This window comes from Leptopilina boulardi, unplaced genomic scaffold, assembly GCF_019393585.1.
Source record: "Leptopilina boulardi isolate dan_hultmark-lab unplaced genomic scaffold, ZJU_Lbou_2.1 LbouV2_122, whole genome shotgun sequence".
Lineage (NCBI taxonomy): Eukaryota > Metazoa > Arthropoda > Insecta > Hymenoptera > Figitidae > Leptopilina > Leptopilina boulardi.
The window spans coordinates 2071163-2089475 of record NW_026137666.1 but is presented as its reverse complement, the minus strand read 5'-3'; the positions used below and the strand labels follow the sequence as shown (position 1 = coordinate 2089475).

At 31.6% G+C, this 18313-nt stretch overlaps 1 protein-coding gene across 1 annotated transcript in view; it reads left to right on the top strand.

Moving 5' to 3' along the window:
* Nucleotides 1-1635: 1635 nt before the first annotated feature.
* Nucleotides 1636-18313, top strand: part of LOC127286910 (troponin C, isoallergen Bla g 6.0101) — a 57782-nt gene continuing 41104 nt past the window's right edge. The window contains exons 1-2 of the mRNA XM_051313548.1: nucleotides 1636-1716; nucleotides 9677-9704. Of these exons, the coding sequence (XP_051169505.1) occupies nucleotides 1714-1716; nucleotides 9677-9704 (31 nt within the window). The 5' untranslated portion in view covers nucleotides 1636-1713. The remainder of the gene's footprint in view (nucleotides 1717-9676; nucleotides 9705-18313) is intronic.

Here is an 18313-nt window from a genome sequence, read left to right as displayed (position 1 = left end):
TGAATATACACTGAGAAAAAGATCCGTTTAAAGTATAGTCAAAAGTTGGAAAAAATGGCTACACATGGGCATTTTTCTAATATTTAAAATTTTCTTGTATGTTTATTAAAATATATTTCTTAAAGTGTGTTCAAACAGTAGTGTGAAGATTAAAACAAATGTTAGACTAAACTATAGAATGCATTTGATCAAAAACTGATTTACTTTTGGTAGTACTTTATGCTTTACTTGGGTACTTATTCGTCTGCGTGTGTCACAGTTCGTTCAAAAGTTAAGTAAAACGTATGTCCCCACGTTATAGTACAAAAACTCGAAATTTCGGAAAAAAGTGTTTGTCTCCCTTAACTTTTACAGTTTTGGAGCTACGATGCTTAAATTTAGTATACATACGTATTTTTGCGAGTAGATTAAATGAAAATTATAGCGAACCCGATTAAAATTGAATTTAATATAGTTATATTCCAAAAACTCGAAATTTCTGAAAAAAGCGTTCCCCCCGTCTTAACTTTTACAATTTTGGAGTTAAAAAGATAAAACTTGGTACACATATTTAATTTCACGTGTAGATTTCAGGTACCAATGACCGCCTCTGGGCCACACACTGCTTCTCGACTGGCATAAGCGCGTCCGGTCCGAGCAAAGCGTCGGTTCTTCGATCCAGCTTCTCAATTACTAATTAATTGGTTTCTATCTCGGTTTTTATTAATTTTTTTTAATTACTTACAGTTAGTAATTAAGTAGTCTTTAATTAATTAATAATTTATTTTCGGCAACTGGAAACTATTGCACGCATCGTTTTGACTTAACAAATCAAGCCAAAGCAATGTATATTAAAGCAGGGTGTCTAACGGTCAGGGAAAAGTCAGAGAATTTTGTTGGTCAGGGAAATATCAGGGAAAAGTCAGGGAAATTTCTACAAAAATTAAAATTTTTTTTGAATTTAAAAAATTTGTTAATCTAAAAAAACTTGAATGGTTTTTATTACCATTTGTTACTACCATTAAAAATTAATTTATTGTTAAATATGTCAGTAACCATATTTTTGTCCAAAGAAAGCAGAAATAAGGTTATTGAGAAGTCAGGGAAAAATCAAAAAATGTCAGGGAGGAATCAGGGAAAAGTCAGGGAATTTTTTTCTCAATCCTTGTTAGACACCCTGAAAAGTTATTGTGAAATCTCCTTCAAACATTATTTATACCAAATGACGTATTTAAATATTTTAAAATAAAAATTATATTCATTAAAAACTGTCGTTGGGTATAATAGCCCCTGGAATGATTTAATTACTCTGGTTAACGGTATGTAGAATTATTAATTTATTCAATTTTTAAAGACAAGGTGGTAGAAAAAAAGAAAAAGTTTTTAATTTTTTATTTTACCATCACCTTATCTTCTAAAGTCGAACAAATAATTTTTCCTGATATGTTAGCTTCTATTTTATTTTTGTGTTGAATTGCATAAATTAAAGATGCAAACATAGAAAATCGTGTAAGTTTATAATTACTGCGCGAAGTATAGAGATGTTGTAGACGATTAAATGGTATAAGAGGATAGCCCTTGAGAAATCTGAAAACGGCTAGAATTTGAAGATATTTAAATACTTAATCCCGAGCCAAAATTTGCCTAAGCGTTACAGTGTTTTGGATGATTTACATTTCCCTAAGAAAAAACTTAAACGATTTATAATTTAATATTTTAAAAAATATTTTGGTAATGGTAAGTTAATTACATTAAATAAAATTATTTTATAGTAATTTCTTCATTATTTTTACTAGCGATTTATTACTCACTCGCTCGGTTTTTTGTTAAACATATTGTTATACATTTATTGTAGTTAATACATTTAAACATAATTTTTACTTAAGTTACGCTATTTGTGTGTTCTGTACATACTGCTGTCATATATATATATATATCTCACGTAAAGTGATCAAGGTTCAAAAATTTTTTTCTTCAATCACGCGTAAACTTGGGGCATTTGTAGTACTGATAGATCGTTGTCATGGATGTTAATTTTTGGTAAAAATATTTTTTCATTTAGTCCAATATTTTCCGAGGGGGTGAAACTTTTGGGGATTTGCGGTACACCGCTTGTTTTAATAATTTTTTTTCTTAAATATAAAAATAAAATTTTTTTATGAACATCAGTTTCGAAAGCTTTTTTAAGGAGAGGAAACTCGTGTAAATGCACGTTTTTTCAAGATTTTTTTGAAAAAAAGTAGTAAAGTTTATTGAATTAAAGTAAAGCATACCTTAAAATGTACAATATAAACTACATATTATAATTTTTTAAATTAAAAATATTGCAAAATATTGCAAAGTTAGATTTTCGTTTTGCGCAGTGCAGCCTACAAATCTCAACAAAAATCAAAATATAAAATTTTTATCGTTAAAATACACAAATACGATTTGCATGAAGAGAAAATTAAAAAAAAAAATTTTTTTGAAAATTTGAGTCCATTTAAAAAAAAACCAATTTTTTTATAAACAATCTACAAAAAAATTGTTTAAAAATTTTTTTAAAAAAAGAAACAGCTCGTCATGCAATATTCAGTAAGTTAAAGAAGATGTCTGTTAAGTTTTATGAAAATCGGTTAAAAATTGTTTGAGCTACATTGCACAGTGCGTGAAAAACACGTTTTGAGAAAGGCACGTTTAAAGTATTCGATACAAAAAAGTAGTGTTTTAACTATTGCCTTGAAGACGTTATGTGTTTGAAAATAACTATTACACTAAAACTACGATTTACCACCAGTTGCTTATGGTGCTTGCTAATGACAATTAATAAAATTACACCCAAAAAAAAGTAATCTTATATTCAGAGGAAAATTCCTCTTCTAATATCCTCTAAATATTTCCTCTTAAAACAAGATTATTCAATTGAAATGTAGAATATTTTTATTCTTCATTTTAATGGAAGAATGACAAAAGGATTCCTTTTGTATTTTCCTCTTTAATTAAGATTTTCTGTTTTAAATTTAGAAGATTTAAAAAAAGGAAACGGAAAAAAATAATGTAATCGTTTGATCCCTTTCCCTGGATATGATAGTTGTGAAGTTGTTTTTTAACCTTTCAGTTTTAATATTTTTGGTAAAATGTCAACAAAAAGGACAAAAAAATGGATTTGCTTTATTAAAAATACAGAAAATATAGTTAAATTCAAATTAAATGAATATTTTTAACGCTACCCGTGTGGAAAAAGCCACGATCTTGCCCTCAAGAGTTCGGGGTCCCCGGCGGGGGCCCATGAGGGCTGATCCATATGGCAAATCCATGAGGGGCACCGTAGGGGCCCCGCATGGATCGCCCTCATGATCGATTAGCAAAATTTTCTAAGTCCAAAAATCAAATATTTTTTTATCACCAAAAAATTAATGTTTATAATGATTCACAACAATGAAAAACGCGTTTTTAATTAAAATATATTTTCACTTTTTTTGAAAATAACACTCACACTTATGGCGAATCCATGAGGGGCACCGTAGGGGCCCCGCATGGATCGCCCTCATGATCGATTAGCAAAATTTTCTAAGTCCAAAAATCAAATATTTTTTTATCACCATAAAATTAATGTTTATAATGATTCAGAACCACGAAAAACGCGTTTTTAATAAAAATATATTTACACTTTTTTGAAAATAACACTCACACTTATGGCAAAATAGATGAGGGCCACCGTAGGGGCCCGCATGGATCGCCCTCATGATCGATTAGCAAAATTTTCTAAGTCCAAAAACCAAATATTTTTTTATCAACAAAAAATGAATGTTTCCAATGATTCAAAACAACGAAAAACGCGTTTTTAATAAAAATATATTTACACTTTTTTTGAAAATTCACCTGAGATGATTCATGATAATAATCATAAAGCATATAATTAATTATATTTTATAAATTGCATTTGATTGGAAAATATAATTTAATATCTTAACTTTAACTAAATGATGTTAAGCACTTTTCTTTGTTAGGTATTTTTGAAGTTTAAATAGCATCAAGAAGTTAGCATTCGTTTTGAAGTAGCGTGCGTAGCGTAGTTGGTAAAGCGTTAGACTCATAGTCCGTAGGTCGTAGGTTCGATTCCCCCCATGCGTTAGATTTATTTATTTCTCAGGTTTGCGTTTAATCATTAATTCTATGTATGCATAAATTACTTATTTTATAATTTTTTAATTAATTAATTTATTATTACTTTTAATTATATCCGGCAGTTAATTAATTAGAACGTTAATTAATAAATTCAATTTGACCCTACCGAAAGAGTGGTACTGGATTGGTACTGGGAAATTGGAACTGAGGGCTCAGTACCAACTCAGTACTAATTTGGTGCATTTTGGTACTGAAATGGAACTGGGAAATTTACCTGCGAAAAGGGTCGAGTTACCGTTAATACCCTCATAAAAGTGAAAAGCGACTAGCTTTTTCAATATGTTTAAACTAAAACTTTATATTTATTTCAATATTATATTTGTTTTTCATGGATTTATATTATTTTCATACATTATTATGCATATGATATTTCCTTTGTCAGCTAAATTCAAAAATGATGTCCATTTTTTTATCAAACTTAAGGTATACGAGATAAATTATAACTTTTTTAAATGTAATTATTTTATGATAAATTTTAGATATTCATAATCTGGAAATATTAACGAATCTGAATATATATTTTTTAAAGTTGAGTTATTAAAATTACAAATTTTTTAAGCAATAAAACTCGGGTTAAAATTTTAATCCTTCAACAAAGGACCTAGGGGTCTATTGTTCAAGGAGGGATTGCAATATAATTTCCAAACTTAACAGAAATTTTCTACAAACTATTATGTTTTTTTTGCTGTTTTACACGTATTTCGCGAGAGACGGTTTGTTGATCTTATATACCTTTAAAACTATTGTTAAAGTACTTTAAAAATGTCTTCTTATGGGTTATCAGGTAGTGGTACTGAAGTGGAACTCAAGCCAAGTCCAATTCAGTACCATTCCAGTACCACTCTTTCGGTAGGGGAGTAAGAATTTAATTTAAAATTGAATAATTATTAAATAAATATGTTATTTATTCATAACTTAAGCTTATTTATTATTAATTAACTTTTATTATTAATATTATTGATTAAAAAACATTATGGCAAACTTGAGGGCAAGATGAGGGCAAACGTGAGGGCCCATAAGGGCCCATGCGGGCGCCCTCATCGATGAGCATGTCGTTTCCATGAGGGGCCCCTATGGATCATCCATATGCGGCCCTCATGGCATGAGGGCGATCCATAAGGGCCCCCGCTGGGGGCCCACATCACTTTTCCACACGGGTATTTTTAGATTTAAAAAAATTTGGATATTTCTTGTGAAATTTTACTACTCAGGTAAATAGAAATACTATAACCCTATTTTTGAATCTTTCGAATTTTTTAAATCTTTTTATTTATTTTTTTTAAAAAAGTTTTAAAACGTTAAATAATTTCATATATGAAATTTTTTTCTGTCCTATAAAAAATGTTAACTTTTAAACATATCATCATGTTTTAAAATTATTTTTGCGCTGAAAATCTCTTTGATCATTACAACTGATTAATGAAAACTTATTTTTTGTATTTTAATTATCAATATAAAATGTTGACAATTAACCAAAAACATGACATTGTTAATGTTATATTGGGTGTTTTCGGCATTCACTCAGAGTTAACTCTAGAGTTAGCAGTGGTGCTCAAATGTAAATTTTGATTTTCAGTTCGTCTGTTGGTTGTGAACGTTGTTGATTGGCAATTTGGCATAGACGATTCATTTTGATTGGCGCAGGGTTTGCAATTGTAACAACATGTGAAACGGGCCTTTTATTCTAGTAATGTAATGTTAAAATAAAATTTTTTGTTTCTAGATTTCATAAAAGTCCCCAAAAATTTATTACTAGATGACCCAGAGTTAACTCTGTTTTCTTGCGAGAGTAAAGAAAAAGGGTCAGTCCTAACCTTTAATGGCCGACAAAATTTGTGAACGGATTGTTTGTTTTGAAAAGTGTAAATTGAAACATAATAATTATTTTTATTAAAAATTATTTAAACTTTTTATTTATAAAAAACAACTTTAATTAAAATAAATAATCTAGTTTCTTAAACAATTCAGATTAATTACAGTTAGGGAAATAATGAAAAATTTGAAAATTATAAACTTTAAAAAAATAACACGTTTATGGGTAGCAAAAATATGTTCCATTTTTAAATGAAAAACAAAAAATGCGTATAAATTAAAAAAAAGTAAGCAAACAAGGACAACTAACTTCAAACTCAGGGTGATGAAAATAGAAAATCAATTATTTTATTTAGGTAAATAAATTTTCAAAGATAATATCATTGAGCACCACTGTTAACTCTAGAGTTAACTCTGAGTGAATGCCGAAAACACCCATTAAAAATCAATTTTTATTATTATATTGAAGTGAACTATTATAATTTTACCTTATTTTAATTTAAAAATGTATTTTCTGAAAAGATTTTATTATTTGATTGAAATTATAAATATTTTATTGATGGCTTTGACATTAAAAACAATTTTACGAGGTTTGGATGTCAACATTTAATTTAAGAGGAAAATCCTCTTAAATGAAGAATAATAATTTTGATACCAAAATTAAGAGGAAAATATGCATTTATTTTAGAGGAATCCTCTAGATTGAAAATTACTTTTTTTAGGGTGTATACTGACAAACCGAAAGAATAGAGAGATCTCGTGCTCAACGTTAACTGCATTTGTTAGCATCTGAAATGCTAATGTATACTACAGACATTCATACATCTAATTAATTATCGATTAGTAATGTAGGATAATATTCTACAGATAGTAAACTAATTTTTAAAGCAAAAAAAAGAAATTGTAAAAAAAAATTTTTACACGGGTTTCCGTGCATGCATTTTTGAAAAAAAAAATTTTAACCAAAAAAAATTAAACTCTAAAATAAATTTGACTTTTACGGGGTTAAAGGTAAGATTTCTTTTTACACGTAACACGAAGTTGATTTGGTCTCCCACTTTTATTATTACCCGAGTAATACGAATTATCAACAAGTCTGATAGTGTGAATTTGGTCTCGAAGTCGTTTATACAAAAATGTCCAAAAACTGAAACTATTATAAAATCTTACTTAACAAAATAATGTAATTATTTTATGAACCACTAAAAAAAATAAGACTAATGTTCTTTAACGTTTTAAATATACGACTTTTAACAATATGTTTAATTTTGTATCTGTTAACCCGAAAAATTTGGTCTTAAGTGGGGAGCTCTTTTCCCCGTTAACTTGAAATATGCGTATTTCTATAGGAGTTTGTTGCACACTTCTAAGAAAAAATAAAATTTAACATTTATTATTAAAATATTATTTTATAGAAATATAGGTATTAAAAACTAAAAAAAACAATAGAGGAGAGGTACGCAGGTTGAGGCTGGTTTTGTTTTTTGGGGATATTTTTGGACAAACAAAATTTAGCAAGTTATTTTACATGCTATTTGAAAAGTATTGTCCTGGATTACAAGATTAATACAAAAAATAATTCTTTTCATCAAAAATAAAAAATTTATTACACGGAAAGAAAATCCTTTGCAATAAATGTTAAAAATGACACAAAAATTTAGTATATTCTTTAGCAAGTCATGAAAACCAAGGCTATTTATTCACCCTCACAACAAAAGGATATTCAGGATATCCTTGGGACGTCCTGGGGATATCGATTTGTTTTCGGCGGTTTGGATATCCCTGGGATATCTTAGAGATGTCCATGGATATCCAGAGGATATCTTAGGGATATCCGAATCGCCAAAAGCAAATGGATATCCCCAGGACGTCCCAGGGATATCCTGAATATCCTTGTGTTGTGAGGGCAAAATTAATATATTTGTAGCAAAAGCTTTGTAGAAACAATTTTAACGGAAATTAAAATTAGGAGAGACCGGGGTTACTTGGCGCACTTTTCACTCTTTGTTGTGTAACTCATTCATTTTTACTTTTTTTAAAAAGTTAATGTATAGAAAACTTGTAACATATCAGCTTTAATAGAAGTAGGGTGTTTCATAGTTTTAGACAATGGATCCCATGTGAGAATTTTCAGTAGGGACACTTCTTCCACAAATAACACTGTAGATTTTGCGGAAATTTGAAAAGCTCACAGATTATCAAATTTTTGAGAACTGGTTAGGAAACCAGATGTTGTCCTTTCAAAAAGTAAAAATGTATTCTCTAAAAGTAAAATCCCAGAGAGAAAAAACCATGTTCTAAAACATTTTTTGCCTGGCATAAAACTGTTTGAACAGGTTTTTTGCCTACTGGAATTATATAAATATAATATAAAATATATTAAATAATTTCTTAAAAAGTTTCAAAAACCTTGTTATATTATGTTAAGGGTAGGTTAAAGTCGATGCAATTTTTACATTTACATAAAGCTTCAATGGAAAAATCGACTTTGACTTGTCTTTAAGTAAATATAAAAAGTATAATATTTTATTTACCTTTTTCTTCTTTATTGGACATGGATGAAAAAAAATTTAATTATCTTACTCTGCAAAAAGTTATAAATATAAATATTAAATTGCAATAGATTTTTATTTTTACAGCGATATTCCCGTGAAATTCATGTAATATTGAGCTGAATATTCCAGTAATATTGAGGGAATATTAATGTGATATTGAGGGAATATCCCTGTGATATGGAGAGAATATTCCTCTAATTTATAAAATCTTAAAATATTTTTTGTTTTGAATATTTAAATAAAAAAATAAATAAATAGAAAAAAATATAACATTTTTTTAGAATTTTATAAATTATCTCATCAATATTACTGAAATATTCCCTCAATATCAGAAGAATATTACCTCAATATCACAGAAATATTCCACTCAATATCACAGGGATATCCCCTCAATATCACACAAATTTCATGGGAATATTCCATCAGTATCATACGAATGTCACAGGAATATCACCGTGGAATGTCCCCGTGAAGCAGACATTAGGAAATCGCCTGAATGTCACAGGGATATTCCCACTTGATATCACGGTGACATTCAAGCAATATTCCGTGCTACTTGAATGTAGGTTTCTTACAACGATTAATTTAGTCTTATAGTTATTAAAATTTTTATTATGAGATAACCTTTGTCTAACGTCTCTTCTTCCATAATATTTGATAATAATGAAGTGTTATCGATAACTAAAAGCAATATTTCTAATTAATATATATTTCATTCCATTTTAATTTTTTTTAAATAAAAATTTCTTTGTATGCATAATTTATTTGTGAATTTGATCCTCTCAAGACCTGCGCCCAGTGCGACAACACCACTCTAATTACGGCTCTGAATTTAAGTATAGCCCCCTATCAGAAATTCTTTAATTTTGCACACAATAAGTGCTCAAAATAACATATCTCTATTTAACATTAATTTAAAAAGTGAGTGAAATATCTTTTTTTATATATTTTAGGTAATTGATTAAAAAATATAAGCGAAGTAGACTAGTGTACGACGGACGGATGCCAAAGTGAAACTATAACGCTTTCGGCCCTGGGCCACGAAACCCTAAGAAAATGATACAATTGAATTACAATTTTTAATTTTAAGATAGAATTTTGAATTTATTCCAGACCCTATAAGGAAAATTAATTTTGATTCTTAAAATATTTTATTGTTTCAGGACGATTTAACAAAAGATCAAATAGCACGTAAGTTTATTTTATCATAAAAATTAATGAGTGTCATATGTGAAAGATTCTATCCTAGTAGCACGTAATATTATAGTAATAATACTGTAATATTAAAATGTCCGCCTCATGGTAATATTACAAAAAATTTCAAAAACCACTTGAAAATATTTGACTGATTAATAATTACACAGGCACACAAAAAGTAAAATGTGGTATTTTTACGCTGAATCCGAATCCGAAGTCAGAATTATCAGGTTGGCTTTTATTTTTGAGATAAATTCAAAAAACTGATCAGAAAGAAAAATAAAATCAAAAAGTTAAAAACAAATACATGGAATTACACTATGACAGTGACATTTAAAAATTTTTTAACTTTTTGATTTTATTTTTTTTTCTGATCAATTTTTTGAATTTATCTCAAAAATAAAAGCCAATCTGATAATTCTGACTTCGGATTCGAATTCAGCGTGAAAAAATACATGGAAATAGACTAGTGTAGTGTCTCGGCCAAACAGCTTTTTATTTTTTGTGTGCCTGTGTTATCTTTTCTTGTTTTATCATAAAAAACTATAAAATTTTTATGTATTTTAAAAAAGCGTATAATATTACAGTAATATTAACCAGTAATATTATCATGAGGCGGACATTTTAATATTACTGTAATATTACGTGCTACTAGGGTACACGCTTAGAAAAATTTTTCTGTGACAGCGAACTATTTGCTGACACACAAAATTACGTTTACTAATATAGCCAGTGGGCACAGTTGTTCAAAAGACGTCCTAAAGGCGCTTGTATATCTCACCGATCCCGAGTATACTTCTGTCGTGTACCATTGGAGTAAAAGAGACAAAAGATATTTCCGTCTCTTTTACTCGAATGGTACACGACGCAAGTATACTCGGGATCGGTGAGGTATACAAGCGCCCACGAAGTAGTATAAGGAGACATATCGCTGTATATAAAAGATGTCCCTGTTTTCAGTATTCACAGTTCTCAAGTTTTCACCAACCAAATTACACTTACGCCAATCGCGGGAAATTGTGGTATTAAACTCTGTATTCTGTAAACACGTGATTTTAATACCGAGGTTTCCCTCTACAGGCGCAAGTATAAATAGATTGGTGAAAACTTGAGAACTGTGAATACCGAAAACGGGCCTACATTCCGTTATAGCCGGCCATAGGTGATATGTCTCCTTATACTACTTCGTGCAAACGCCTTAAAGGTGCTTTTATACCACCAGTATTTTGGTAAAGATTGAATTTTTACGGTTGTATCACTGAATTTGATTGGCTCTGACTAATAAGCCATTTCCACCGTGAAAATTGAATATTTTTAGAGCCAATCAAATTCAGTGATTCTCCGTGAAAATTCAATCCAGCCGATTGCTTGACCAAAATACTGGAGGTATAAAAGCACCTTAAGAATGTCTTTTGGACTTTGAGAAAATGACGTCATTGAGACTAATTAAGAAGATCTGAAGGCATGTGAAGAGAACGCCCAAAAGACGTCTGTTAGACGTTCCTTTTAAACAGCGTCTATAATAAGAGCGTCGGACGTGAACGCGATCGAGTACCTAAGGAGACAGAGAGGTATGGAGATATACAGCTATACCCCTCTCTCTAATTAGGTACACGTTCGCGAACACATCTGACGCGCTTATTGTAGACGCTTCTTTATGTTTATTTTTATCTTGAGCAATTCCTTGGGATGTGATCACAAGAATTTTTGATGATTGGAGCAATTATATTGAAACCTTGTGAATATGTTCCTTTATATGTACAGAATAAAAGCCCACAAAGACTTTTTCAAAATTTTTTGAGATATCTCTAATTCAAAATTTATGTCATTTTTTTAAAAAAAACATGTAACTTTTTTTCTTGTTATCCAAATGAGATCAACTTTTTTATATATTTCTCACAAAAAGATGCTTTTTTAAGAAAAAAATAGTTCATGAAAAAAAAAAATTTTTTGCCCGGAAAAAAGTCAAAAAAAATTTTTGAATTCATTTTTTGAAAAAACTACCTCTTCGATTTCACAAAATTTTTTTCCACATATTTCCTATGATGCCAGGAATAACCCCTCCAATTTTCATAATGGGACAGCAAGAACTTTGCGAGAAAAAAAATAAAACGTCCCGTGCGGCTCGGCGGGACGCGCGCATCTCAGTATTCACGTCCATTATATAGTAAAGAATTATGTAAAATCAATTCCAATCAGCTTTCTTCCAATGTTTTTATTTAAAAATAAAAAAAGTTTAAGGCTTTATAATTTTCATTGGTCTGGATTGGCATGTAGAAAATGAAAAAATTTTTGTTAATAGTTTATTTTTTGAAACAGGAATGAATGCGTGGAACTTCTGTGTGCCTGGAATAGTAACCGACTTTTCAAACCTCGGATTTAGAAAAATTTCTTCTTCAATGTATTCTTCATGTGTACAGAATGCAACATGAATTTTTTCTAAATGTTGAGCGAACTCAAATAAATCTCGGGCATTTATAATTTGGTTTTCAAGGGGTCGCTGTAAGCTTGCTTGGGCTGCAACTCTTTTAAGGCTACCTCCCACTCCCTTGCAAGGACCTTTGCCCATAGAGATAATATAAATAGAGTGGAGATGGTCTGTATAGAGGCGTCCGTTTGATAGAAAGAGAACGCGATTTTAGCACCAGTAGGTGTCTCTCTTGCGCTGGTGCTTATTGAAGGACAGATACTGGTGTTAAATCTTTCTTCTCTTTCCAACCCATTCTGTTTATGTCAGGACACTTCCCTCTTACGCAGCCGCCTATACCTTGTCTACTCTATTTATATTATCTCTATGCCTTTGCCATGTGATGTCGCAAAAAAATGCCACTCTGCATCGCAACCGAAGTCTAAATTGTGATGGGTTAAATTTGCAAAATTTTTGCGATTTTTATATTGAGCTGCTGATCCATCCGAAAAATAAAAAATCTTTTTTAATTCTTGTTTTAAATTTTCTCTTAGAAAAGTCATTAATTTTCTTTGAAATAGATGTACTGTTATAGTATTATGTTCCAAAATTTCAGAAATTACAACAAAACTAACATGCCTTAACTCCTTTTCTGAATTGTTGTAATATGCTACGAAAGGATGAATAGTTAATTGATTGTTTGTCCAATGATAACTTTGAGTTGAATCTTGGACTACAAAGGAATAATTTTCAGCAAAATCGCAAATTATTAATAATTCCCCATCATTCAAATTTGATTTAACATCTGCAAGAAATTGGTTTTGTTCCTTCGCAATAAAACCATGTAAAATTAATTTTTTTTGTTCTTGTGCGAAATATTCAACGAACTCTTCTGTAGATTTTATAATTGTTTCAAGATTAGAGCGGTCTACTTGAACCCATTGCTAAAATGTAATATTTTCAATATTACTGTTTTCATAAGCTGATAGTAAATCCGCTTTTAATTTTAAATCTCCTGGACAAGAAGAACAAGTTCCATGGTAACATTATATTTGTGGTGGATTGCAAATTGATTGAGCTATCCCACGGAGAAATAGTAAGGAGACCGATCTCTGCGTTTGAAAATGTCAGAAAAACATGTACGATAAGTGCCAGGTTCAGTGCATTGTACTCAACTACCAAAGTAGCTGAGCATGCGCATTGGACCTCAATTTTGACAGATGAAATGTGTGGTTATGCGATATACATATATGTCACAAAAAAAATCTTAGTGTTCAGTGTTTATTTCAGAAATTTTATTTACCATTGCGATATTGTATCTCCAAAATCATGTGTAAGTATATAATAATGTATGCTATTGGAATATTTAAAGTGTCAATAAATTGAAGTAATTATTAAAAGAATAATGGAGCCATAGTAATTATAAACATATTATTTATTATGTATGTCATGAAAAAGATTTTTCTTACCAAGAAATTATTAGTTTTCAATTTAATTGTCAAATATTAACACAATAACAAATAACAATAACACATAACCCCTTCATCACAACACGCATGGAAGACTTGAGAAATATACTTCAGTAACATCTCACTCGCACACTTTTTGCGAGAGAAAGAGACAGCACATGGCTAATGCGCATGCTCAGCTACTTTGATGGTTGAGTAAAATGCAGGACTAGTGAAGGAAGTACCGTGGCAACCGTAAATAACAGTCGCAAATTTTCAATAAAAATTTTATTTAACGCGATTTAATGTATTTCTGTCAAGTTTTCAGTGTTTAATTAGTTTATTTGTTCGAATTTAATTTTCTGTTCTATTGTTACAAAAAAAAAATTTAAACTTTTTATCGATATTTCGGTTAGAAATACGCGATCCACGTTCTACGTGACCGACGGCCGGACGCCGTAACCACGAAAGTGCCAAGGCACTGCATGCTTTTTCTCAAACACCAACACACATTTATTTGAACAATCATAGAATTTCTCAAAAATCAGGGCGGCATTTTGCGCCCTTATCCCAATTATGCTCTCAGAAGAGAATGAGGAAAGTGGGGAAAAAACCCTTCACTAAACCATAACCCTTCTCAAATGGACATTTGTCATACAAATGCCGATCTACAGGGGGCTGAAAGCCTTATCAAATTGTCTTCAACAAACACAAACAACCCAAAAAAAAGAAAAGCATATAATCCAAACAATCACTCTGATTCAGAAAATGAACAAGACTTTCTCAACTCCCTCAATGACTCCGCACAAAAAAAAAACTCTCTCTCAAAAAACACAAATTTCAATTCCAAAACCTCGAATAATCTCCTTTATGACGAGTCAACCAATGGAATCTTTAAAGTAATTCTTGAAAGCTCCAAACCTGACTCATCGATTAAAAATCTCGATCGAATAACCCACGCAAAATTCTTGAACTCAAAATTCAAAAATGCTATCGTCGACGTCAAAAACTCAGGACTAGGCAGACTAGCTGTCTTCACCAACTCTGCATCTTCTGCAAACTCGATCTTGAACAGCAAATCCCTCGTAGACAAAGGCTTAAAAGCCTCTATTCCGTCCTACTTTGTAACATCCCAAGGCGTAATCAAAAACGTCCCACTCAATCTTTCAGAACAAGAATTACTTGCAAACATCGAAATTCTCGATAACCATCACTTCAACTCATCGGTATTAGAAGTCCGCCGCTTGCCTCGAAAAACCTTTAACAAAGACACAAACAAAACCGAATACGTTCCCTCACTTACTATCCTTCTAACGTTTAAAGGCAGATCACTTCCTTCAAAGATAGCCATCTACCACGCTTCAATTCTTGTCGAACCTTACACTCCACCTGTCAAAATATGTTGGAATTGCCTACGATACGGCCACATCAGCAAATACTGCAAATCCAAGAAGAATTGCAAAAAATGTGGTGACCCGGACCACGACGAAAGTAATCCTTGCCCTTTGACTGACAAAAATCCGAAATGCATCCACTGCAATGGACCTCATTTCCCCAACTCCTCAACTTGTCCAGAACATATCTTTCAAAAAGATTTTCGCTCTTATGCAATCAACAACTGCCTCACATTCTCAGAAGCCAAAGCAATACTCCGACCAAAAAAATCAAAAACACCCCAAAATTCAGTTCACTTCAACTTCAGCAATTTTCCAAATCTTGGTGACTGCCCTTCAACACCTGAAGAATCCTCTTTCACCAATCAAGACTCATACTCTGAAGCTGCAAACTCTTCAACCCAGCATTCTCTCTCAAAAACAAATCCAAAAACCACCACAACAAAACAAAAATTTCACTCTTCGGGAAATCTCAAACCCAAATCCTACCCCTCTTCCGCCAAAATCAATCCACTGTCACATCCAAAAAAGGATCCTAGACCCAGACCTTACCCAAAAGAAAAAGAACCACCACTCAACGGACGAACCCTTTCAACAATGTCTCAATCAACCCAATCTAACCCAACCTCGATCTCCCCCCCAACTGCTCACAACCAATATTCAAACCAAACCCCCAATGACATCACTTCATCAATAAATAATCTTATTCAAGTACTCACAAAAATACTCAATGTATACAAATCAAACTCCGCATCCAACACGAAAGAACTAAATAATTTTATTAACAATCTCGCTTCGGACTTTACGTCCTTCATCCCCAACCCTTAAAATGGACCAACTCATTAACCTAAAAATACTACAATGGAACTGTCGTGGTATTACAAATAAGAAAAACGATATCCTATCAATTTCAAATGAAGTCGACATTTTACTCTTCAGTGAAACTTTCTTAAAACCAAATAATTCATTCTCCTTAAATCCAAATTTTAACATTATCAGAGCGGATAGACCTAATTTCAATAGAGGAGGTCTAGCCATCGCTATAAAAAAAGGAATTACCTACTCAAAAATCTCTACCATCCTTAACATAGAAAACTGTCTAGAAACCGTCTCCATCTCCATAGACACATCCTCGGGTCCTCTATTAATCATCTCAGTTTATAGAGTTCCTCTACCAGGTAAAAATATTAACCCTTTGCGTCACAGTGGGTCGCTCAGCGACCCACCTTTGGTTTTTCACTATATTACAATTATATTTCATATGAATTCGCTTGAAAATCGTTACTCGGGGGTTTTCGGGGTCGCTGATTACGAATCTGACTTTAGTTTTTAAAAATTCAAAATGGCCGATCCAATATGGCGGACATAAAAGTTAAAAATTAACTGAATTCTCTTGAAAATTGATACTCGGGGGTTTTCGGGGTCGCTGATTACGAATCTGATGTCAGTTTTTAAAATTTCAAAATGGCAGATCCAATATGGCGGACGAAAAAAAAAAAGTCAACGCATTCGCTTAAAACTCGTTACTCGGGGGTTTTCGGGGTCGCTGATTACGAATCTGATGTCAGTTTTTAAAAAATCAAAATGGCGGATCCAATATGGCGGACATGAAGTTAAAAATTTACTGAATTCGCTTGAAAATCGGTACCAGGGGTTTTTCAGGGTCGCTGAATACGAATCTGATGTCAGTTTTAAAAAATACAAAATGGCGGATTCAATATGGTGGACATGAAGTTGAAAATTGACTGAATTCGCTTGAAAATCGTTACTTGGGGGTTTTCAGGGTCGCTGAATAAAAAAATAAAAATAGAATTTTAGAATTTTAAATGTTTAAATAGGAATAATAGATGCTTATCTTTAAATCATGTACCTGACAACCCTTGGATTAGTAACCTGTAAAAATAAACGTTTTTTACACTCAGCAGTATTGTTATTTAGAAAATTGTTAGCATTTATGTTTTTGTAACTGAATCCAATGTATACCTTTTTTTACTATCATAAAGATTGTTGACGATCGTCATTTGTTTCACTGACTTTTTTTTGCGACGATCGTAATTTGTTTTATTTATAAAAATAAAAAAAAAATAAATAAATAAAAAAAACAAGGTGGAACCAATATCTTGCCAAGTCCACGTCGTTGGTTCTGGGTAACGCTGAGAGCAGGATAGATAAAAAAAATGAAATTATTATTTTCGAAAACTGACATGAAATTCGTATTCAGCGTCCCCGAAAACCCCCGAGTAACAATTTTCAAGCGAATCTAATCAATTTTCAACTCCAAGTCCGACATATTGGAACCGCCATTTTAAATTTTGAAAAACTGACATCAGATTCGTATTCAGCAACCCTGAAAACCCCCGATTGTCAATTTTCAAGCGAATTCAGTTAATTTTAAACTCCAAGTCCGCCATATTGGATCCGCCATTTTGAATTTTTGAAAACTGACATCAGATTCGTATTCAGCGACCCCAAAAACCCCCGAGTAACGATTTTCAAAAAAATTCAGTTAATTTTTAATTTTTATGTCCGCCATATTGGATCCGCCATTTTGAATTTTTGAAAACTGACATCAGATTCGTATTTAGCGACCCCGAAAACCCCGGAGTAACAATTTTCAAGCGAATTCAGTTAATTTTTAACTCCAAGTCCGCCATATTGGATCCGCCATTTTAAATTTTTAAAAACTAATGTCAGATTCGTAATCAGCGACCCCGAAAACCCCCAAGTAACAATTTTCAAGCCAATTTAGTAAAAAGAAAAATGTGTGACTTAAAGGGTTAATAAAAACACATGGTCAAATTTTCTAAACTCTGCCCTAGCAACAAATTCTCCTCAAATTTTTATTGGAGGTGACTTCAACTCCCACCATTACTTATGGGGCAGTTCTCGTTCATGCCAAAATGGCGAATCCCTTTATTCTGCTCTAGATACTCAAGATTTCATCTGTCTAAATAATGGCACACCCACATATGTAAACAGACCAAATGAAACTCCATCAATTCTTGACCTTTCTTTTGTCAGCTCTAATCTTTACACCTTTTGCTCACAAAAAATCTGGGAAGACCCAATGGGAAGCGATCATTTTCCAGTAATTACAAACTTAGGAGTCCATATCCCTATATCCCATTTCTACTCTCACAAATACAACCTAAGAAAAATAGACTGGTCAACATTTTCTTCTGATCTCAAAAACTCCTTAATTTCTAAAAATAATGAACTTTCTCCTGAAATTCAAGACCCACTTTCTCGATACGACACATTTATTCAATGTATTGATAATGCAATTTCATTTGCATCTCCATCAACCTCTCGTTCCAAAAACCCCTCCAAAACCGATCATCCTCGAAAAACCAA